Here is a 25,308-nt window from a genome sequence, read left to right as displayed (position 1 = left end):
AAGTGCATTTTAAATGATTAATGTACAAAAGCTGACCTCTTCCAGTGTGCATTAATCAAGAAAAAATGCACACTGTCTATAGTGGTTAATGTTGCAGGTCCATTATTTAGCTTTGATAATGTGCATAAAAATGCTCAATATGAAAATGAGTTGGGGTAGCTGAGAATTTAGGATGGTGGCAAGTTTGTTGTAGTATTTGGATTAGCATTCTTAGCCTACATCTTGACAGCTTCTTTTCTTCAGCTTGCAAAAGTTAATAAAATCTAGCTGTATCCTGTTTGATTTTTATTTTTTTTTCTTTTTTAAATTTTATTTAAACAAAACAATTAAAAAATACCTGCTCAAACAAATACTACCAGCATTCATTAGTCAGGATGGTTATATGTGAAAGAAATGATGCCAGATAGTAACAAATCCAAGAGAAGTTTATTATGAAAATGGCACCTGCGGGATGAAAAAAAATTAAGTTACATAAAGACAACCATGTATGACATGTATGAGAATCTACAAAAGTATAAAAAGAACCCTGTTGTAAATGAAGTATGTACATTTCTGATTTGCAGCATTATCAATGATCAATGAAAAAAATGTTTCAAATAAGCCAGGCACTCGAGAAGTTAGATTCGGTTAGCTTAACACAAAATAAATGTACCATAGCTGTCACTTTTTAACATTTTAATTTTTTTTTTTTTTATATCGTAGAGTTGGTAACACTGCTAAGATTTATACGAACAGAATCCCTTTCCCCATTATTCAGCTACTTGGCACCAGTCTCCTCATAAAAGATTTCATATATTTGTACAAGAAATAGTTAAAAACACAGACACAGTCTTCACAGGTAATGAAGTTTTTTTTTCATTTTGTAATTTTAAACACTATGGATTTAGACAGCAGCTGTGATTATCTGTTAGTTTAAATCACCAGAAATCATTTTGACACAACACAGAAACATTTATAAAAAAAAAACAAAACAAAACAAAACAACAACAGCTGTCTAGCTGTTCTTTGTAGCTGATAGGTGCACTCCTTTGATTGTTCAATAGCTAGAGTAGAGCTTCCAAAATTAAACTTTGAATTTCCCAATCAACTTTCTCACCTCTTTTAGTCCTATAAATCCTTCGAATGTAACCTTTAAAATCTCATTAATTAAATTTGTGGCATCCAATTCCCTTTTGCTATTATTCCACTGGCTTGGATCTACTTCTCAAATTCAAAGCTACTGGAGGAATTGACTCAACACAGTGAGTGATCAAAAATTCAAAGGACAGCTGAGTTAATATATTAGCATTGCACACATAAGCAAATATATATGACAATTCTAAGCTCAGTTTCCTTTTTAAATGACGTTGGTTGACCTTTGAAAGCATTTCCTATCTCACTGGTGATTGCTCTGTGTATTGCTCCCTCAGCCTACCTGGGAGAAAACCAAAGAAATGCACCCTCTGCTTATGGTTAGAGCACAAGGGACTCTGGGAATGTTAACAACTGAGGCTATATGGCATCAATTTGTTTAATATATCTGAGCATTACTCCGTAGTGCATTGTGTGGTACACTGGAAGAGTAAGTCACACCCAGAATTCCTCTGTGGGAAAAAATGGCTCCATTAACCTTGAGCTAGTTAAGAGTCTTTTATCTCTGAGAGGTGAAGAAGAGAGAGAGAGGAAGAGAAAGAGACGGGAAGTGTGGACAGGGAGAGAGAAGAGGGGAGAGAGAGGTTGGAGAATACACAACAGCAAAGCAACAGCAGAAATTAAAAGGTATACAGACAGTGGAAGCAGCATAAGGTGACATTACAGAGGAAGGCCACCACACAAAAACCACTAACCCCCAAGAATCACTGGTTCACTAGGACTGCAGGAATGGGACTTTACCACTCCGGACTAGAGATAAAGCACAGAGAAGACAAAGGACAAAACAACTACATTAGCTTAGTATATACTGCATATAGTAACACACATTGAAACTGCAATGGGACTGACAGCCAAGGACACTTACACATTGTACACATTACAGTTCTCACATCTGTTATTAGATGCCTTAACAAACAGCTGCCAAAGATGGAGTGGAAGAAGAATTTATATTTGACAGTCATTTGGAGTGTTTGACACTACACTGTGATTTCTGGCAACAAAGACAAAATAGGAGATTTCTTTTCTTTTACTTAATGTGCAGTTTTCAGTTGTAGTTATCTATTTCAAGCTTATTAACCCATTCTTTAGTTTTAAAACATATTGGTTTCAACACTAGAAATAAGGAAAAAAACAACAAAAAATACCCAAATCAAAGAACAAAAAGAAATTTACAACCTTCCCTCTATAATATTAAATGAAAAACAAAACAAAACATGTTAAATAGTTCTTCTTCTTTTTTTTTTAATCCGAAGTGTTATTTGACGTTGCAAAATTAGCCTCAGTTACACTGAGAAAAAAAATAAAGCAAAACAATATGCACCTAAGAAACTGCTCCTTGCGTCAATTAAATTGAGTTTTTTGTTTTTAAGCGCTTTTTGAAAAAGGCTTCCTGACCCATTTAAATTTGATATGAGGCTATGCTTGTTAGTTTGGAGGTAAAAAATTTTAAGTCCTGCAGCAAATGTTAATGAGGGCTTTTGTCTTAACTAACCAAGGAGACTGCAGCACCCGACTATAGACCAGTACGGAACACATTCTTTTCAAAAAACCCAGCCCACAAGCTGCATATTGTATGAAGACATTACAGATTAATAAATGATAGCACCATGGTTTTAGAAATTAAGTTAAAGTTTCAGTAATTAACATTTAGTCCAACTTTTCAACATTCTAGTCACAGGCCAGAAATTAACTTTTTAAGAACCCAAATTATTTTATGTGCAAGTAAGAAAATCTTAACCATAAAAAGAGAATTAAACTCTGCATAAAATTCTAAAATACTATCCCCTATTTTAAAGGAATTAGGAACAAAAACCCCTTTTCATTTGACTTAGTCAAACAGGGCACATTGTTTATGCTTGTCTCTTTTAATCTTGATCATATCAAGATCATTTTGAAGTAAAACCAATGGTTGTCACTTTAAAATCTCTTTACCACAACACTGAGTATTCTATGGCAGAGGCATACACATATTAAAGGCATCTTAATAAAGATGCAAAGGAAAAAACACACATCTTAGAAGAAGACAAAATGGCAGGCAACTGGTACTTCGACTCTCTGAAGGCAAAAATAAAAAAATATCTTTACATTAAAGAATAAGTCAAGTTAAAGAGAAAGGGAATGAAATGCGGACCATCATATTGAGAGAATAAGCTGACCTGCTCAAATTCAAAGTGCTAGAATTAAAGGTCTAAATTAAAACACAGTCTATGCCTCAGAGTATAACACTGAACACAGTATGTGGTCATATTTCAATCCTCTTTCCGTTCCAGAGTCTGTGTAGTATGAATGCCATTGCTGTACACAGGAAATGGAAGAGTGGAAAAAAGTCCTTCGGCAGTCGTGAACACATTCCCTGCAGGCATTTGGGTCAGACTGGCCCCGCTCACAGCACTTCCAAATGGTCCCGACATATTGAGTCGGTGAACGTGGTGGTAGAGCATTTCCATCGGTGTTTTAGGATCCAGCCCAAAGCTGGGGCTGTTAACATCAACAAAGTTAACAGCATGGGTGTTGGGGAGGAGGTTGCCCTGCATGGCTAAAGTAACTTCAGCTGGAGCATACCGGATAGTGCCAGTGGTGTAGACCCTCTGAGCAGCAGTGCTGGTCGCGGCAAGGGTTCCTGTTACCCTGTGAACCAAAGGAAGCACCACATTGCCTGCTTGTAACCTCTGAAGGGCTTCCAGATCCCCAGTGTACAACAAAGAGTTGGAAGTTGTGGGACCTCCTGGATGTTTGTCCCGTGGAGATGCTGAAAGCGGGGGTGACAAAGGGTCAGAGGACACAGGAGCCAAGGCTGAGTTGGATGAGGTGCTGAACTGAGTTTTACGGCTGGCAGTATTTTCAGTCCCTGGTGGGGTGAGAACAGAGTCTGGAATGGAGACATGTAAACTACTGCTGGCTTGAGGGGAAGGGAAGTGCTCGGAGCTGGGGGGCTTGGTCATACTGTAGGGTGATTCATTCCTTGAGATTTCCCTGTTGGGTGGGTAATTCCAAATACTGCTATCATTATCAAAATTGATAGGTTCTGAGATTTCTGTTTTAATTTTGAGCACTGAGGCACTGTTTGGCGACGAGAGCAGCTGGGGCTGGTCCACCAAAGCTGAGTCAAGTCCATTTGGGCTTGAGGTGCTTGACAGCCTTCTCCGGGTCATGCTGCCTCCCTTTTGCTTTTTTCTCCTCTTCTTCCTTTTTTGATGTTTGCTGGAAGACTGGGCATTTACTTCTCCTGCACTGTCTGAGTCCTTGGCACTGTCCGAGGTCAGTGATTCACAGTTCTGCAACCGCAGGTCTGACTCACTCTCAACATAACGCTCCACCTTGATCTGCATAGAGCCAAGAGTGCCAAAACTGTCCTCAGGGGCCTTTTGATTCTCAAAGTCAGAGTTTTCAAAGCTGTCATCACTGTCCCTGCTGTCCTGGTTGCTGGAGCTGTTCCCATCATCGTTGCAGTTCATTTCATTATCCGACTGATTTCCTGACTTTTTCCTGTCGGATTCAGGGTCTTCACTGTTTTCTGACTGGTTTCCTTTCTCATCTGACTTTGAGTTCTCATTGTCCTCTGAAGCAAAAGGAAAGTGAAACAAACCGTTAGCAACAAGAATGTAATATTACAGCTCAAGTCCAGGTTTCGACCTACCAATGAGATCTGATTGCTGTAAACATTTCTGCAACAGGTGTTCTCTTCTGTAGATCCACATTTATGTATTACATTGTGTTGGGAGAGTTTTGATCACCAGGAATCTCTCTGACTCAGGACCGTCAAACACGCTAAACGCTGATGCTACATGGCCTGAAATTTCTTTAAATATGATCTCAGGCACCTTGACATAGGGAGCCTTTCCATCTGCTGTCTCGGCAGGAACCATTTTGACCACTGTGAGCACAACAGCCCTGGAGCTGCCTCATCCAAAGAGGAGTCAGTGAACAATCCCATTATGACCATTATGCTCTGATGATTGTTCTTTCACATCTGTGTTCTCCTAAAGTGGGAAGGCAACAAGATGTAGCACTATTAACTAATGAGGATTCTTAGTCCTCTCATCTCATTTTCCTTCACCTTTGCCACTTCCGAAGCGGCAGAGTGTCTCTGACTTCAGTGGAATTACTGCCGATCTCCTCCAGTGTGAGAGGAGAAGCAGGTCATATGTGTATAAATCTTAATGAATAAACCAGTTAAAACAATTTTGTTACGTTGCTAGACTGTCTTTTCATTTTCTCTTGAAGGGCAAGAAAAAAAAAAAAAAGAAAAAAAGATTCAGGCACTGAATTAAGTTTTTGATTGATCCAAATCATCTAAGGGCCATTGAAAACTGCCCAGCTACAGCACTGAGAAACTGTCACTCTTCTTGCCTGAATTCTTTTAGTTGTTTTAGATTTCTACCTAATTCAAATACGGATGAGATAAACACTCTAGTCCACTGGACTCAGACAGCCAAAGCAGCTCTGAGAATGAATACTCTCCATTATCATACTGTGTTTGAAAGGGTCATGAAAGGCTTCAGGAGACCCTGTCTTTTACAGAACAGCCAGAAATCTTTTGTTGGGAAATAAAAGATTTTTTTTTCACTCATCAGGGCCAAGTACTACCCTTTTCAGTATACTTGTTTTAGGGGGAGAAGGGAAGGGCCAGTTTTCCTTTAAAGATTGGTTACCCCTTGGAACCACGTCAATACAAAACAGTTTGCCAGAAATGGTGGAGCAGGTAGGCTTGACAGGGAAGCTGCCTGAGGATTCAGAGCAATGGATTTTACATTTATTTCATTTAAGTTACTTAAAGAGACTTTTGCTTGAGTCCTTAGCAACAGAAAGACCTAAGACCTTTCATATTGAAAAACAAAACACATAGAAGCAAATTTACCGCCACAAAACCCTAAATTGGAGCCAGCTTTTTGTTCTATTTAGGGCCGAGTTTCTCTTACAATTTCTATTTATTTATTTATTGTTTTTTGGAATATACTGATTTTTAAAACTATGGTTTCTGATTGGTTAAGTGTGGGCTTAGGGTGAATTAGTCTAAAACTGCAAACAATTTGCTTGGGATTTTATCAGAGCTTGATCTGAACTTGTTGGTTGCATCCAAGATGCTGCTCTGATTTCAGGTCCCTTGCTATTTCTGTTTATTTTTTGTTTTTATTTTTTTGTAAGGAGAAACCCTCTGCTCCTGCTGCCTACCAAACTTCCAGACATCTTCTGAGCTGTATACCTTTGAAGCTGTGCACCTTTGAAGAATGCTCTCTTGTACTGTCAGCCTTAGGAGTCATGACTGTATGTGCACTTCTCACCTGGAGAAACTTACAGTGCACATGGGAAATGCAAACTTGTCACCATATCTGTGTTATGTGGCTATGTAGGAACAAGGCAGTATAAAGAAGCACTCAGAATGGGTGAAGAGATTCTCAGTCGTGGTAGGTGTCAAGCCTGTATAGGTGCCTAAGGTTGACTTAAAACATCAAACCAAGCTGTCAAAGGAGAACAAATAAATGCAAAAGATGAAAAGGGGACAGTCATATCATATAATGTAACATTATGACGCGTTCCTCTTGCTTTTGCTTGATTTAAGTCAATGCGATCCATTTTCTCCAATATTTTTTGAGTGTTATCATAGACATGAGAGATGAATCAGATATATAACGCATGCTATGTCAAAGTGAGGAAACATCCTCAGTTCTTGGGCCACAGGCAACCATACTCTTTAAAAAACAACTTTAAAAGCCAGTTTGTGCCTAGGTAATCATTTTTAAAACTAATGGAGAATGTGTGAACCATCTGTGCACTGGACCACCTGTATGACTAATTTATACATTGAGCCTGACAATTACATTTAGCTTTTAAAAAACAGCTGAAGTCCCACACTTAAAGAGCTCAGAAACAAGTACTTGAACCCATACCTTCTAATAAAATCTAATTCTTTTCACCCAAGAAAACCCACAAATTTTGCAATCTTCACTGCCCCCTAGTGAGGCTAATAAAAAAAAAAAAAAGCATTTATACAGCAAAAAGTGTCATAAAGACTGACAGTAGGGATTTATATTCAGAAAGTATGACTACTTTTGAAAGATAAGAACTTGAATTATATTCAACTGTTACAATTCTGGGCCCTTGCATAAGGCACAACACCTGTTCAAGAAGCTTAGCAGGGGAACCAATTATTTAGTTCAGTGCAATGTAAGCAAGAATGTATCCACTGTATGAATAGAAAAACTGCAGAAATGGAGATACTGTGGAAATGCTGAAACTATTAAAAGATTATGCTAGTTTTCTTCAATTTAATTTTACTGGATTTTGTTGTTGAAATTAAACAATCCTTGAGAAGTATAAGCGATTGCAAAGGCAACCATGTGGCTTTCTTGATATGGATCTTTTGTGGGTGTAAAGATGCACCATGTGTGTTACCTGAGTTGTCCTTTGAGTCCGATTCAGAGTCAGAGGTCTCTGAGGATTCTGAGGTTTTCTCTGGCAGATGAGGAAGTTGTGCAATATCCATAGGAGTATCCTTGTATTCTGGGTTACTGAAGAAGAGACAGCAAATATATACAAATTGAATGATTTGCAGTTTCATGTTTTTATCCTCTTGTCATACCAAAGTTCAGGAACAACGAACATAAATAGGAAGAATAGCAGAGCAAGCAAACAAACAAACAAACAAAAAAACACACACACAAAAAACCACCACACACATTTTTGTTTCCTCAGAGCTTTACAGCAATTATTTTATGATGGTTTATTTTAATAGTCTTGTCAAATATTTATATTGACCAGGTTTAAAAACTGTTTCATTCTAGTGAAGTTTTAGATCTAACAAAGTATTCTTACTCAAAAAGGACTGTGGTGGTTTTACCATGCTGGGCAGCTAAACACCACAGTGGGACACCATGGCTTGTGTGATATCTAGTAGAACTACACTCTGTCATCATCCAAGCAGAGAATATCTCGATTTCAATCCCATTACTGTGCCTGGAAGGACAGGGAGTGTGTTTTAACTTTTTCAATCTGTTTCTCTTCCACCACCAATGCCTATTAGAGTTATCTCTGTAACAATGTTCTTTATCAACCTTGCCAGAGCCCTTTCAATACCTGTTTTTCTAAATGTGCTGTCTCCCAACAGTTTAATCAAACAGACCATACATAAAGTTAGTAAGAAAGTGATCAGTTAGAGCTAAAGGAAATGACTACTGCTCTGAAGAGTTTGGCCAAGAAATACATAAAAATGATATATATTTTTAAAACACTGCACACACGCATCCACATCACCAACAAACCAAAAGCAACCACTCTGACTGTATGACAGATGCACATGTGCATGTTAAGATGCATATGTTAGGGATAAAGAACTGTCAACACACCCATTATAATCATATCTTCATCTGCTCATGTGGTGCTCACCTGTGACTTGTTAGCAATGAACATGACTGCAATGTAAAAAAGCTACATTACCAGACAAACTGAAAAAAATCCTAAGCTTTTTCTTGGTTTTCACATTCTAAAATGTTCCTTTCACAAATCGGTGCAAAGATAGGGGAACACAGACAGCTATACATAAGTGGCATAGGAATGTTGAAAATAAACAAAGTCTTTAACCATTTTTGAATAGGTGAGCATTTCTAAGCAGCTCAAATTCCAGCCCTGTGATAGAGCAGAAAATCTGCAGTCCTGTGTAGAACAATGTGAGGCAGCACTAGCGGTGACTGACACACTATCACAATGACATTGTGCCCATATTCAGCCTATTACAGTATACTGTGAAAATTCAGGGTTCACACAGTTCACATTGAAATGCCATTCTTACGATTACCATCTTTATGGTTTTGTCCTGACAAAGTGACTTTATTCTGTTGCATCCCAGGGCAGTCCCCAAATTTGCCCCCTCCAAGCAAAAGATGTTTGAGGGCTTTCACACTGTGAATAACAAGTTGCTAGAACAAGAACAGCATTAATCCTCCTTGTCACTATAATTAGTCTATCCTTTTACAGACAGCTGAATCATACTTTCTAATGCATGGAAATGTATACAGACCAGTACTCCTGCTAAGAGTAGACCTAATTATGCCTTGATCTGTCATTAAAATATGGTTTGGACATTTGGATCTTTCATGGGTTCCAGGACTCGGAGAAATCTAAATTAAAAACACAAATTCACTGAAGACGTTAATCTTTCTCTAACAGGCCAGCAGAAAAATCAAGTTCTGGGAGCAGCCTTGAGTAAGACCACACTGCTTCTCTCTCTCTCTCTCTGTTAGATTTACTCTGTTGGTAGAGAAAATAGATAAAATAATGTTTGTGGACTAGGCTCCCTCAGTGTCTGAAAAGCAGCAATGGGGACAGAGGCAACTGTTTATAATTTTTTAAGGCCCACTTTTCCAGTTAGAAAATGAGCATATTTCTGGGCAGTTTGAAGCCCTGCTAGGACTGGGACACTGAAGCACTTCCAGTGTAGAGCTGGCAGGTTTAAGCTGAACTCTTGAAATGCTGCATTCAACCCCTCTTCTGTAGGCTAAGCTAATGCTTCACTCTGTTGAGTGTACACCTTGTTTTAAAGAAGAGGGAAGAAAAAAATAAGCAGGATAAGGATATATTCGGAAATGCCCAAGCTCAAACATAGCAGGACAGAACCATCCAAGCCCCAGTTTACATTCTATTACTGTGTAAGGTTTCCCACAGTATCCCTCAATGCTCTCCTGCAAAGGGTTGCTTCCTTCTCTTCCCTGAGAGGGGAATCAGAAGTATTTCAACATGCAAGTTTAGGCAGGCATGGTCTCTTCAGGGCTTGCTGGACTTGGCATAATAAGTCACAATCTAACCCCTAGACATCACTTTGAACTCTCATGGCATCAAAGGGAATGTAACAAACCATGACAAGCAACTTAAAAGGAGAACAGGCCAGAAAATGACAATTGCATTTCACGACAATCTCAAGGTTTCAAATTTTATTTGTTTGTTTGTTCTGCTCTGGAATGAAACAGAAAATCCCCCAATCTTATTGAACACTTTCACATAACAGAATGTGCTGAAAGGTATTTTCAGATGAGAAAGGTCAGGTTTATAATTCACTGTCTCACTGACTGTTGGTCTTTCCTTGAGCTCAGTAACCAGCCCTTTAAAAACACTTGTGCTTAGTAAAAAATAATTTTTCAAGGAAGAGTCTCTCATTATTTCCATTTTAAATAGTCTTAAGAGCTATTTTTGTTTGTGAATCCCAGTTTACTTTTTCAAGGTGAATGCCATTTGATGGTTACAGGAACAAATTATTTCAAGGCTTTTCTTCTAAGAAAATTCCTCTCTCTGGACTGAGAGGTGAACACCTGTCAGAGACAGGTTTTTGAAGGAAGTTTGCTTCTATGCATTTTCAATAACCAAATAAACCAGTGCCCAACACTTCATAACAGATTTTGTAACACAGCCACTGCAAGTTGGTGTGAATCTTTTTACATTTCAGCAGAGGTTGGGTAGCAAAAGGCATGCAATAAAATGAAAGAAGGTTTATTTGAAGAAAAAAGCAGTGTGATAATTCAAAAATATTTCAGTGTACTGAGACATGACCGATATCTTAATGCATTCAACCAAATGGCATTCATTTTGAGGTGGACCATATGAAAAAGTTGTTCTCATTAACTCTCTCCAGCAGGCAATTGTTTTTCTCCCCAAAAGTCTCACCAGCATAGTCAAGCAACAGAGAGGGCAGTTCAAGTGAGAGAAAGGACTCAAAAACATACCTGAGAAGGTAGTTGACCCAGATGATATTCTTCTCACTTGCGTTCTTGGCATTGACAGCTATAGTTGCACTAGACTGTATCCAGATATAACCTCCATTCTTCTGCATCCAGCGGTAATACTTTGTTACACACTGACCCTTATTCAGCACTGACGGAAAATACAAACAAAACAGAAACAAGATATATTGCATGTTAGAGCTGTAGTAAAATGATCTTCACTGTTCAACATGCCACATGTATGAGCAAAAGATGCTCAACTTCTTTTAGGTTTAATGCAGCATGCCAATGAGATGACACACAGGATCTGAAGCTCAGTATAACTTGTTGTATGTTTTACAAGCTTTTAAAGTATAATTTTAATCTGTTTTTGGAAACTCTAGTGGAAGAAGAAAAGTAAAAAGAACTACAAATCTCTTTGGTTCACAGAATACTTATTGCTGTGTGGACATTTTCAATGCACTCAATGTCAGATTGTAAAAAAGAAAAAGAAAAAAAGAGGCAAATTTATATGTGATTTATTCATAGCTCCTAGGTAGACCTCTTTGAGATTCTGGATATTTGAAAGGTTTGGGAAGATACTCTACCCCCGCTGCTTTGATCATTTCTCCTTATTGCAGGCTATATCAACTACTGAACTTATACATCTGTTTCTTTGATCTTGTCAAACAGAATTTACAGTTCTCAGATGAACCAAATCTCCACTGGTCAGTAGGGGGAAAGTCTTGGGAGAATTTACTTTCTACCCAAGCAAAGTAAATCCGCCAGCAGACTGAGAAAGAGGCCTAAGGGAGGCACAGAGTGACTCGGCTAGAGCCAAAGAGTGACAGCTCTCTCCAACGTTTGAAATATGCTAGGAAACAGAGAAACGAGTAGAAGCAGTCAGTAATGGGAAATGGTGTTATTATATGCTCACAGAAAGTAGGCTTAAAATACAGATGCTTAAAGTAACTCTTCAACCAAAATATTGCTATGTTGAAATGGGTTTGGTTTGTATTTGATTCCTCGAAGTCAGGAAAAAGGGATGAAATACCTATCTTTCAGAGGAAGGATGCTGAATATTTTAAAGAAAATGTAAAAAAATCTAGGTACTATTGTTACTTACTCTCGTCTGCATTTCTCACTAATCCCATAAAGCTTTGTGCACTAGAGGGCAGTGTGCATTCATATACACCTTCTGCTTTTGTCATGTCCTTGTCTCCGTCTGCTAAAATGAAAAACCTCTAACTGCTGTAATAAATTTGGCTAAATTAGCTGCTAAATGGTTATCTCAAGTAATATGTATTTGCATTAATCATCTTGCTCTAAACCAGAACAAGCCAGAGTCCTAAAGATGTAGTAAATTCATATTGTCCATTTAATTACGGCTAATAAGTGCTTCATATACAATAGTTTCATGAAGTACATTTTTATTTTTTTATTTTTTTTTAAGAGGGAAAAGAAAAAAGTCACTTTGGAAAAGAATAAGTATTTAAGGCAGTTAAAGTTCCTACCATAAATGTGACAAATGACACTGGAGCTTTCAAGTTAACCAAATGTCTATACCCCTAATTATACATACGAATGTAGCTATATCTAAATCCATGTACAACAGGTATCTATGGAAAAAGATATTTATAAAGACAGTCCTAAAAAACAGATTCTCTCCTACCTTGGAGGGCCCCCCTCAACTCTGATTTTTTAACTATTGAATAAAAAAGTGCCTGTTAAAAGTTCAGTGTAAGGTTCAGCTGCAATATGAACAAATGCTTGTGATCTGGGTCCTGTTGTTTTTAAGCAGCCTCTAGTCAACTAGGTTTGTTTCTAGCACAGAATTTGTGGAAACATCCACAAGTTTCCCTATATTTTTATTTTTGCATTCCAAGCTCCAAATGTTCTGCAATGATAATTCATTGGCTTCAAAACCTCATTATACAGCAGAATAAAGATAAAATATTAACAACTGATTACCCAGCATTTCTGTCAAACCAATGTTGCATCCCATTTTAGAAAACAATCTCACATAAATTAGTCCAACTTTATTAGTTATAAAGAATAAGGGATGAAACTGCTGTAGGTTTTGATTATGGTAGACTTTTCCATTTCAGTAAAATAGAACATTCAAAATGTTCTTGTTTACAGCTGACAGTAATATTGATATGCCTGGAAGTCTGGAGTGATATTGTCTCTTCTCTTGAAAGCTGAACACCTATGGTTGCAGGCAGAAACTAGTAAATTCTATCTGCACCTGTATCTATTAATTATACTGTCCTGTTCTTTATAACATTTTTTATCTGAAGAGTTTACCATGCTGTACCAATAGTAGAGGATGAATCCTTGCAACTGCCCACATGCACATTTGAAAGTCAAAGTGAGCCACTAGCCAGTGACTGAAGAAGACACTGCAGTTCTGCACAGTGGTAACTATGGGCACCCAGATCCTCCAGACCTTTCAAGTCCATTTCATCCTAGACAAGTCATTGCCTCCTCCAGTGCCATTTATATCAGTTGTAGCACTACTGGAAAAATCTGTGTCATGAGCTGCACTGACTGCTCATTTCAGAACTATGGAAGAAGGCAAAATTAATACCCTGCAAGTTATTTCTGAAGGAAAAGGTGCTTGCTTTTTCAAGAAAGAGAATTCAATGCATCTGAGGTGCATGTGAACTATCTACAGCCACAGTTCAGGCTCCCAAGTAGCTGTGCTTCCAAAGAACATTTGAAATACTGTCTTGAAAATAAACTTTACATGAAGTTCATATACCTGCAAATTCCCACCCTCTATTTGGCCAGCTCAGATATATTACCACATATACAGACTATTCCTCCCTGCAACTGTCTAAAGCACGTTTCATATGAGAGATTTGTGGACCAAGCTCTGAAGGAAGTCCCATGATTCAATATAAAAATTCTCTCTGTAAAGAGATTCTCTGGCAGACCAGCTGTGCTGCGCTGCTAAATCTGGTTCTTATCTCCTCTGAGAGTGCACTAGACAGCCCCCAACCCAGGTCTGAAAGATCATTCTATAGCTTGGTAAGAAATTTCTCAATGTGCTGAAACAGAAAAAATGAAATCAATTGAAATGCTTTCTAATTTATAGTATTTTTAACTGTTGACACTGCCAAGAAGCAACTTAGGAATTAAATGAGAACTTTGAGAAAACAGGAAGAGAAATCTGTCTGCTTTACTAATAGCCTATTGTTACTGAGGAAATTCGGTTTCATTTTGAGGATCTTCAGCTTGCGGGTAGAGGGAGTCCATTAATAAAAGTTACTGGTTTTGAGAATAAATGAAAGTACAGAATTAGTCCAACCTAAGATGTGCTTGTGAAGTTATTTTTTGTTACTAGCAATGGATTGCACATTTCAGTTTAGCATAAGCTTATGAAAAAGTAATGTCATTTGGACCACATCCTGAACTTAATCAGACTGTATTTAAGGCAATTCCCTTGCTGAGTTCAGGCCTATACTTTTGTACACTGAGAAATGCATAGAGTTTTAAGCTTTTATTTGCTAGTGTGAAAATATACATGGAGTACCCAGTCTGGCAGACAGAACAATATTGGGAAAGTGAGAGTTGGGACCACATCAGCAGGATGGCACAGATAACTGAAGTGAGATGTGATTGTGCAGTCTATTTGTAAGAATAGTGGGGAAGGTGACTTCTCTTACAGACTCAGTTTCTTCTGCCAACAAATGTATGTCTCCAAAATGTAAATGGGAGTTAAATGTTTATAGGAAAAAGGAGAAAAAAAAAGGATCTTGTTACTAAGCCAAATTGTGTGGAAATACAGATAAATCTTTAAAAAAACTGGCTTTTCAGCTGAATACATGTCAGGAGCAATCTTTACAATGAGTATAACTGTGAACAAGAGAATGAAACAAATCCTACACAGGAGGAATGAGATGACATATGTAATTATATATTCATGTATACATATCTTTATAAACCCTTTAGTTAAAGGTAATTACTGAAGGTTAATGTTTTACAACTAGTTACCTTTACATCAGCTGCACATAGATATTCCCTGAAATGGTGGATGCTAAACTTGAATAAAATTTGCTGAAACACTACCTATTTACTTAGTTTGAATTCAGCAGTTAACATGCAAGAAATGCACACTATGTCATGCTAAGAACTAAAAAAAAAATCTCACTTCTTTGTCAAAGTATGAATATATTGCTATGTACACAGTTCCCAACAGAGGGATTTCAGTTTTCCTTGGTAGCTTTGCGCACAGCAATATTCTTGTAGTAGTGGAGTGAAGGAGGGGGGAGAAGAAGAAACAGTCAGTGTTCTTTGCAGGAACCTATTTCTGTTAGAAAATCAAAATAAATCAGTACAAGTTTGTCTTCAGAAATATGGTTACAAAAAGAAAAAGAGCATGGTTTCTTCCTGTAAGGCTGTTCTGAGAAATCAAAGCCAAAGCTTCTAAATAGTGAGTTGTGTTTCAGAAGAAGGAAGTAGCTTAATTCAGTTTGAAGAGGAGATGAAGAAACTGTATATCAAAAGCAGTCTTTTAGCAAAGTCTCTTACAAAAGGACATTTTACTCATGTGCATATGCATTTAAAAGCTACACTATATTGCGTATTCAGGTAAGTATTGAGTAAATAGGAAATGATGAGATCATCTTACATATTCACACAGCTTCACAAAGAGGTTCTTTATAATTGGTGAAAATATTGAGGTTACATCTGCTGTGCTATTCAGCCTTCTCCTTGAAATACCTTTATCAATGACTGTATGGTATTGATACTGAATTCCCCTTGTAATAAAACTTATAAGAATGTTTTTAATTTACTGCAAGAGGATGAAAATGCCATACTTAATACCACGGTTGGATACTTAGCTGCAGCCACAAGTACTCCTTCTACATTCACAAAACTGGCAGATGAAACATGAAAAGGAATACTGACTCTTTAATCTCCACTTCTCCACCTAAGGCCCAAGGCAAGCTGACAGGGTAACTTCGTTCTGGAAACAGAAGGTTTTTTTTTTTTATTATTATTATTTTTTAAATTCTGGATTACTTTTTCTTCTGCTTTTGAAAACTGTGGGCTATAGGGGAATGAACCTGGCATAGACTTAAAACAAGAACAAGTTTCTTTATCTGAAAAGTTACAGTCCTTGATGCTTACAGGAAGGTCATTTTCAAAACCCACAGGAAAAAGAGCATCACAGCCAGAAAGAGTGCATTAAGTGCCTTATTTGCTTGTAACAGAGACAGTTTTTCATTTATAACAGCTCCAAGGATCAAGTGAGTCTTTGATGTTGTAAGGACTTTTCTATAGATTTTGCAATTAGTGAGATGTTTTAAATAGTAGGCATCCACAGACTGGATTTTAGCAATGAAAAAAAAAAAAAAAGTACTGAAGAATATTTGGCAATGCTAAATCATGTTTGCTGTAAACAGCATTATGAGATAGGTGACAGAGGACCTGTAGACATGCTGTGAGCAAATGTGTCACCTATACAATTCAACACTTTGATTTAGTACCTGCTATTCTCATGGGGTAAAGAAAAAGGGATGTAGGCAAGGGCTGTGTGCAAACGTGCTTTCTCAACACCAAGCCAAAAGTGGGGCCAAGCAGATTGCTTGGAAAATACCACCACAATAAGTCTCCATGGGTCATGTTGCTCTACCTGCCATCACTGCAGACAGTTGCTTACCAGCTCTGGGTGACTTCAAGTCTCTCAACACAGTTCTCTTAAGAAAAATTAAAATATGGTAACTGTTTAGAAAAATGTCAGTTCTATGAGGCTTTAGAAAATATTTTACTTAAACTGTACAGCATGAAAAAGGCCTGAATGCCATACAGAGAACATCTTTTTTGTGTCTGAGTAGAATGAGGTGTATTCGGCGTACTGTGTCAGTAACATTGATCTGAGACCTTGGCTGCTCTCCTGCTATAGATATTAGACAGTAATAATTGCTGGACATAGATTCATCTTTTCCAAAGTTGATCAGGAAGCAGCAGTTCATAGTCATGAGAGAAAATTGTACGTCACTGGTACCCAAACTCCCACTTAAATTCTCCATTCACCTGGAATACTTATTTTAAGCATATACTTTTACTCTAAAAATGCTTTGTATAGCAACTGATTCATTGCTTACTTCTGCAGTATGGAATATTGTTAAATCTTCCAGCATGGAAATGTTACATACATAAATGCCTGACAAATCAGGCAAAAATAAGTATCAACAACCTTGCAGGGAAAAACTAAAAGCAAAACCAAACCACTACTCAAATCGTTAATCGGCCGTTTAGAAAATCTGAATCTTTTTTTTCCCTCCTCCTTTCATGGTGGTTATTACATACCATTTACCCATGGTCCATCATTTAAAATTGCAGTTTTCTAATCATGAAAATGCATGTTTAACAATAACTATTAACAAAAATATATAATGCCAGATTGGATGTTTATTTTAAAACATGATGTGGGTATTGATCAAATGGAATGACTGAATCATAATATCTAAGTCAGTGAACACTAGATGCACTCTTTTATAGAAGCTTAAAGCATGCATATCAGAAAACTCTTCTGTTGTTTAACAGATAGAAAGGATGTAAATAAGCAAATTAAGTTTATTTAATAATAAACTGGATTGAAAAAGCAAACTCGAGATTTTTCTACCTAGGATTCTCTAGGTTTTCTTCTCTCTTTCTTAACTTTTCCTCTCCCTCATGATTTGTCTGTCTCCCCATGACTTTTAAAACTTCAATCCTGCCATAAAGTGATTTCCTTCTGCTAATATTGAAACGGTCCTTTAGAAACCCAAGCCCGCTTTGAACACCAACTTCAGACAGAACTTCCATTATCATTAATGAACTCTGTCTGTTCAAACTGGAGGGGAAAATGAAATCCCAGATCCAAATTTTGCCTTCAGCTACTAAAATGCAACATCAGAGGAGAAATTTGGCCCTGCTTGCTCAAGAAGCTTAAATCTGTCCTCCATCTCTCCACTAATATTAATGTCCGTCATATGAAAATCTATGTAAGATTAATGACTTTAGAACATAACCCTTTCCATACCAAATATATCAGTGTACTATACACAGCTACATCTTCTATGAATAGGAAAGGAAAAAGAAGTTTTACTGGGTCTGACCAAAATACAGAAGTAGATTGGCAACTATATTAATTTTTATTCTGAATTGCATAGATTAAAGATGGTCAGTTCCACATGAGATGATATCATCCCTTTAAACATGCTTTCATTTCTGTATTAGGAGTCCCTATCTGGATGCTTGTACTGAGTGAAATGAACATGGTTTTCTCAGACTAATCACTAGAGGAAAGGGATCCACAACACAGTGTCATGGTTGCATGGCACAACTGAATGTTCAAATGTCCTTAAAACCACTACAGAGGTTTATCATCATCTCAGTATTACTGGCAGTGAACTACATAAGACGCATTTAAAGCATGTTGTCCCTTTTAAACCACTTCACTTCACTTGTAAAAAGAATAATAATAATTAAAAATCCCAACAAAATTTCCACCTTTCTTCACAAGCTTTAGTAGCCTTCATAGCTTAGTGCCAGTGTCCTCCCACCCCCTCCCCAAAAATCCTTGTAAAATAAAAACAAAATAACTTTCAAGAAAGTAATTGTCTTATGATCTCAGATCCAATACCTAACAGCCTGTGGAGGTTAGGTATGAAGGTTTCAGATGTTTGGAAGAGCATTCTCAAAAAGTCCTTTGGACCAAAGTACTAGACATCGTCCCATTTGCTCTGTAAGTTTTCAGAAATCAAAAAATAACATTGATCCACCACCAGCCACATCACTCATGGATATCAAAGCCACATGTGATTTAAACAGGTTCTTTTAAATGAGTGCTAATAAGACCTATTGGCACATTATCAAGTATTTGATATATGCTACACATTTTACTGATAGTATTTTCATATCCTTCTTGCTTTGAAAACTGTCTCCCTCAGAGACAACAGGTCAACTGCCCAGACCTTTGAAAAAGAAAAGAAAAGGAAAAAAAGAAAAGCAGCACTAATGTATTTCTAAAATTCTAGAAAGATCTGTAACAGCCTCTTCATAACCTCATTGAATTTCATTTTAGGATGGAGTATTTCACAGCATAGGAACTACAAAAAAAATCCTTACATCATACCTGGATTTACAATGGAGCAACACCCTGTTTCTAACTTACATAATAAAGAAATGTACACTTTTGGACTCAATAATCTTGGAGTGAACCTCACCAGTGAAGGTAAAGGGTCTGTGATTCGAAGTACTTTTCCAGACTACCAAATGTTCTTTACCTGGCTTTCCCTTGAACCTTTCCTCTCTGTGAAAAAAACTCCTGAGTATGCTTTCATACACAGCACACTTTTCTCCCTTTGTTTTAGTGGCAAGTGACAAATGTGTGGAGGCCATTTTGTGTTATTTAGGCAGGCAGAGTATTTACACTGACTGATGCACAAGTGTACGAAGAAAAAGTGAGCTATTGACAGAGAGCCTACAAACTGAAATGGGGACATACTAATCAGTACTGCATCAAAGAGTCGGGTTTAATTTGAAAATGAAATAGCACCAGGAATTAAGCAAAAGTGTTATTGATGCAAACTGTATCTGAGGTAAAATAACTGTATATTGCTAAGCTACAGAAGGCAAAATTCTTCAATTAAGAAATGGCAAGTTCAGCAGCCAATGGTTTAAATAGCTTAAAGGTTTAGCTTTATGGAGTTTTCCAGTTTGTTAACTAGCTAAAAGATCTGATGCTTCTGATGAACTCTCTTATATATCCTTTACATACAGAAAACGTTTACCCAACAGCACACAACTAGCATGTGAAAAGCTTAGCCAAAATATATCATAACGATTAGACATTTTTGTGGATTTAAGATAGCTAAATATTTATATGGATAATTATTTATATGGATAAACCCAATATTACAATAGAAATATTACTAAACAGTAATATATTAGTAATAATAGTAAAATTGTAATAGTAAAATTACCAAGCCCCCTCTAAAAACAGAAATTTAGGAAGTGGTATAATTTCTCATATTTTAAGCAGTGACCCAACTATGAAATAATAGTATCATATGGAGAAAAAAGGGTGCAATTCATACATAATTGGTTACTGCAGTGTGTTTTCCACCTTATTCTAAAGTAACTGGCATTGGCCAGAGAGCAGAAAGTGAGCTAGACAAAGCAGCATCTCTCATAACTCAAACATTTGCAGGAGCAAATGCAACAGATGCAGGATTACAGAGCGTGGCTAAAAGACATGCAACATACATCCTCTTGGTTAGGTGTAAAGCCTTGTGATTCCTTACGACTGAAAAACAAACACTAGGCATGGGCTGAAACCAAATTCTATTTTCATCTTTTTCCTGGTATGAATCGAAACCCTGTTTTCTTTGCATGCTTCAGTTTCTTCCAGTTTTTTATTTCTTTTTTCCTTCTTCCCTCCTTATCACCACCATCTCTAGTCAAAAGGACATAAGGATGGCAGTCTCCAAAGTAGAAATCTTTGTTGGACATCATGATATGGACAGAGAGGAATATTGTGCAGGTGGTCAGACCAACACTTTTGCAATACGTTGACAAAAAGATACACTAGACTGTCATCAGGATGCCAGGAGGGCTTGCTTTAAGAATTAGCTAAACACCAGACATTCTATCAACCTAATTTAGAATCAATCTTGCTTTTTAGTGATGATAATAAACTTGTACAAACATGAGATTCATTTGTATATTTTAGCATTTTATTTCAGTCCCAGAATGCAAAACCTGACATTGGAATCAGTTTGATTTTTTTGGTGATTGAAGATATTAAGCACTACAAGAGCATTGAAATTTCGATCTGATTAGGATAAAAATTCCTCAGGATCAAAACACTTCTTTTTTTTCCCCCTACAGTTTTACTAATTGTGTGCTACTTGACATTGCAGAGTTATTCCACAGCATGATAGCAAAATATGTGAAGTGTATTTTACTGTTAGAAATTATCAACTCATTCTATTTGTTTTTCATGTGTTTGAGGTTATTAAGAGAGTAAAAAATTATAACTGATGTGCATAAGTTAAAAGGGTTAGTTCAACTACAGCTGGTAGGCTAAAGCACTAAGCAATATTTTGTAAAGCAATAGGATTTTTCTCCTGAACATACATAAGGAAATAATGAATATATAACTGATTTAAAAGCAGACTGAGGGGGTAATACCCCTCAGAAAACAGGTGAGCCATGAAAAAGGCAAATGTGGAATAGTTTATTTTCAGAAAGACTGGATTATTCCAACCACTGGAAACCAGATAAAGTAGGTCAGAGGGAGTACTACCAAACATACTCATCAGAGACTTTTGCTTTGTGGGAAATGAACTGCCCTGGCTCACTGTTCCCAAGAAACTGAATATCTCATAGCTGTAAATCAAATCCTGGAGAAATAAGATATTTTCTATGCAATAGCTGAGGACAACACGTATCTTTTTTGTCAGTGTCAGGTTTCTGAATTAAGACCTCAATTAGTATTTCAAAATGAAAAAGCAGATATTATATACTGATATATACTTTTGACGGTTTTCTTACAAGCAACATATTCCTTTACAAATGGTGGCACATTTTCCTATATTTGTCCAAAAGTATATTCATGGCTGCTTTCAGAGGGCTTGACCTTTATACATCCTCACATCTTTCTTAATGACCTTCATTGAACTGCAACAGCAAGTACTTGATATTACCGTTCAGTGAAGATCATTAATTTTTTTCAATTAAATGGAAGACACATACTCCTACAGCATATGACAACCATTCACTCTTAGGAAGAAATGTTACACAGAGCTAGGGACTGTATCTGAGCCACAGTACAGCTAGACTTGCTAGACTTTGAGGGGTCAGATTCAAACACAACTTTTCGCATCTCAGCCAGGTGCTGGGTGTCAGCTGAGCCATCAGCTGAGCCGCGATGCTGGACTGTGTGCAGGCTGTTAGACTACAGCACATTTTAACCACATTCTCCGTGAAAGAGACTTGATTTATGACAAGTGATACCTGTCAGGATTCTACCAGCAATTTATACAAAAAACACAGCCAAGATGAACAAATGAGAAGTTTCTCTAATTTCTGAAACCATGAAGCATTATAAGATGGGAAACACATTAATAAGCTAGAATTGTAATACCAAGCAATTGGCTGGGGGATTTGTGAAAAAAGCATGATCACTGAAAGCTTGAATGAAGTAAGATAGAAACAATATCCCTCTTCTTTTTATTACTATTTGAAAAAAGCTTATGCTTCAATAACTTGTGAGATCATCACCATGCATTACTGTTTTGGGATAGATGCACGCATATGTGGAGGTAGAGTAAAAATGCTATTTTATTAATCCACAAGGACATTAAGCTATAAGTAACATAAATCTCAAAGTAGAAAACTAGACCCCACTGAAACTATTTTTTGTTATTTACTTCACTGGGGTCAGGATTTTAGTCCATATACATTTGCTTTTTTTTAGGGCATAATCCCCATGTCTGCTGAAAACAATGAAAGGTTTTACGTTGACTGTGATGGACCTTTCATTAGGGCAGAGGTTCCCTTACAAAGGACTGTTGTCACTGCTATAGTCTTGCAGACCTTCTTCACCATTATACTTGTTATGGTCACATTCCTGAAACGGCTTTTGTCTTCTTTTATCTAAGATAGAGTTAACAAGGTCTATTTTTCAAAGTTTCTAATGGGCTGCTATGATCTGAAGCCATCAACATCCCTCTTGATTTTTTCTGTGTGATTTTGTGTAACATTTTCTTCTTTGCTTGTTTTCCTCTTTGATGTCTTTGAATAACCTGGATGAGAAGGCAGGATGTACTGGTTTTACTTTTCCATTTTTATTTTTTTTTCTGATATGCTATCAATGAATAGGCAAGAGCAGCAATTTTATTTGTGCTTCTTTTTACCTTATATCTACCATTACAATTTGGGATTCTTGTCTTAATCTTTAAAAATTATTTTATCTCTTTCATAAATCTATCAGGTTTTTATATACATTCTGTAGTAAAGGTTTTCTAACCTTTACTTTAGCTTCCAGATCTTCTTGAAAACATTGCATACTATTACTTTTTATCCACTGTAATCTCAAGGAATTATACTCTATGTAGGACTGGCAAAACTCCTGCCTTGTCTATTTTGGGAAACAGTAGTTGTGCTGGGTCTTACGTTCTACAGCCAGTGTGTCTGCAAGTTCTTGAATTTTAGCTTTTTTATTTTATTTTTTTTCCCCACTGAAACAGGACAAGTTGCTATGAAGTATTTGGGGGTTTTGTGATTTCTTTGCCTTGGTATTTCTACAGAGTTCTTTTCCAAATGCTAGAAGAATTGAGCATCTCCCTGGGCAAAGATATGAACCACTTCAGCCTTTGTAGGACTTATAATGGGAAAGTATACTCACCGAGCTATTCCCAAGCCTAATTTAAACTTCAAGATCATTCATCCAGAGCATGTGTTTGAACAACATGAAAAGACAAATGCAAAGTCCTGTGCCTCGGACGGACTGACTCTATGCAATGATACAGGTTGAGGACTGATTGGCTGGGTAACTGGCTAAGCTGGAAAGGACCTGGAGGTCCTACTGGACAGCAGGCTAAGCATGAATCAGCAGTCTGCTCTATGGGCTGAACTAAAAAGAGGACAACCAGTAGACACAGAAAGTCATTATTTCCCTTCACTAAGAACTCTTTAGGTTGCATCTGTAACAAAACACACAAATCTGGGCTCCCCAGAACAGGAAAGATAATGACAAACTTCAGCGAGCTCAGCAGAGGGCCATCAAGATGGTCAGGGGTTGGAGCACTTGCCTTGTAGGGAGAGGCTGTGGGATCAGGCCTGTTTAACCTCAAGAAGAGGTGGTTTTGTGGGACTTAACAGCATACCTGTAAGGAGATACTGAGAAGATGCAGCCTTGAGCTGTGCAATCAAAACAGTGAAATTCTAACTGGACAGAAGAAAAAAAATCACTGTGATCATAATTAAGCCCTTAGAAAGGTCCTTGAAGGTTTTCAATACCGTCAGTATGAAACTCTGCTGTGCTGGATGCTGATAATGGGAGGGATTCCCTCTGTTTATAAAGCTTGTAATACAGACAGCTAAAGCGGATGATGTACAGTGAGAGCAGAAACTGCTACAGTGAGGTGAAGTGATCTTCTAGAAGCCACTCCTGTGTCTGGGGTCTCCAGAGTCCTAGTCCACTGCTTATACACTGGACCACACTGCACTCACACTGTCTGCATAGATCTCTGAGTTTTCTGAAGATGAATGTTTCATAAAGCATATTGTGTTTCAGAGAGAAGTGGTCATTCAGAAGATTAAGGTCTTTTTCAAATGGGATGTTCATCTCTGCCAGGTGGTATGTTAAGTCTGAGTCATAAATATCTTTTATTTCCTTGGTCAGATAGTGCAGTGGAAATGCAACTTGTCATTTTTGACTTCCAGTTTCAAGAGCTCCCAGTAAGTTTCTGAATTTGCTCCTTCATTTTTTAGCAACTGCCATATCCTTCAGGATATTAAAGGACCAAAATATAAGTTATGCAAAATTACATTTTGTTTATCATTTTGTATACTTGATTGTTCTGACCCCGTCCTCCCCAGAAGTGCATCTAACGTGACCTTATGTCAAGTGCGCTTTACCTTCTAGAAACTTGAGGGACTATTTTAAAGCTTTAAAGAGCATGATAATGTTTGTGGCTGCCATATATTGTCAGGCAAGTGGTCTCTGCTGTCCCGCTTCCAGTAGAAGTTATCCTCCTATCTCTCCTTGCAGATCAAGGTACTTAGGGACTAAAGATTTATACTGCCTTCTATCATAGTTGTATTTTTGTCTAAGAACTAATTAAAGGTGGCTGGATTTTGGTTGCTAACTTTTTATTAGTAAATGATAACAGGACACAGTGCTGGGATTCTCTAAATTCTATACATTGCCATTATAAAGATGTTTGGGGAGCACAGCTATTCATATCTGGGACTCTGTAAGTCCCATTATGCAGTTGTGGATAGTTTTTTATGTTGAGAAAAACACACCAGTCAATCATAAATGCAGTCAGGCACTGAAGCTTCCAAAGAATTATCTGGCTTCACTGCAGGCACAGATAAATTAGAGATTATGGGCCTAAGTCTCTTTTCGTACCAGGGTAAATCAGGAGCACCATCACTGAAGTCAACAGATCTCAACAAGAAAAGAATTAGGCCCTATGGCTTTTAATAAGAGGAATACAAAGAGTTTAATTACAAGGAATCACTCTGAACCTCGCTTCCCCCATACACAGACATGCACATGCTTTCTTGTAAGGTTTGTTTCTTGTAACATTTTTGTACTTCTTTTATGCACATCCCAAACAGATACTACCAGTGTGCAAATCATAGGGGCTTAGATGCTACAGGCATGGGGGCCATTTAAATGTAAAGGCACTGGGTGGTTAAAACACTGGTGGAGCTGTAGCTCAGTTCTATACTGAACAATTTGGTGATGTCCCAAATA

The 25,308-nt window shown here is 37.4% G+C and overlaps 1 protein-coding gene across 11 annotated transcripts in view; it reads right to left on the bottom strand.

The window, feature by feature from the left end:
- Positions 1-404: 404 nt before the first annotated feature.
- NPAS3 (neuronal PAS domain protein 3) overlaps positions 405-25,308 on the bottom strand; it is a 613,181-nt gene continuing 588,277 nt past the window's right edge. For all 11 annotated transcript variants that reach the window (XM_038179119.2, XM_038179121.2, XM_027458865.3 and 8 more), the window contains 3 exons: positions 10,842-10,989; positions 7,525-7,640; positions 405-4,690 (listed from right to left, as the gene is read on the bottom strand). In XM_038179119.2, the coding sequence (XP_038035047.2) occupies positions 3,381-4,690; positions 7,525-7,640; positions 10,842-10,989 (1,574 nt within the window). In that variant the 3' untranslated portion in view covers positions 405-3,380. The remainder of the gene's footprint in view (positions 4,691-7,524; positions 7,641-10,841; positions 10,990-25,308) is intronic.

This window comes from Anas platyrhynchos, chromosome 5 (genome assembly GCF_047663525.1).
Source record: "Anas platyrhynchos isolate ZD024472 breed Pekin duck chromosome 5, IASCAAS_PekinDuck_T2T, whole genome shotgun sequence".
In the NCBI taxonomy this organism is placed as follows: Eukaryota; Metazoa; Chordata; class Aves; order Anseriformes; family Anatidae; genus Anas; species Anas platyrhynchos.
This window is presented reverse-complemented; position numbering and strand designations above follow the sequence as displayed.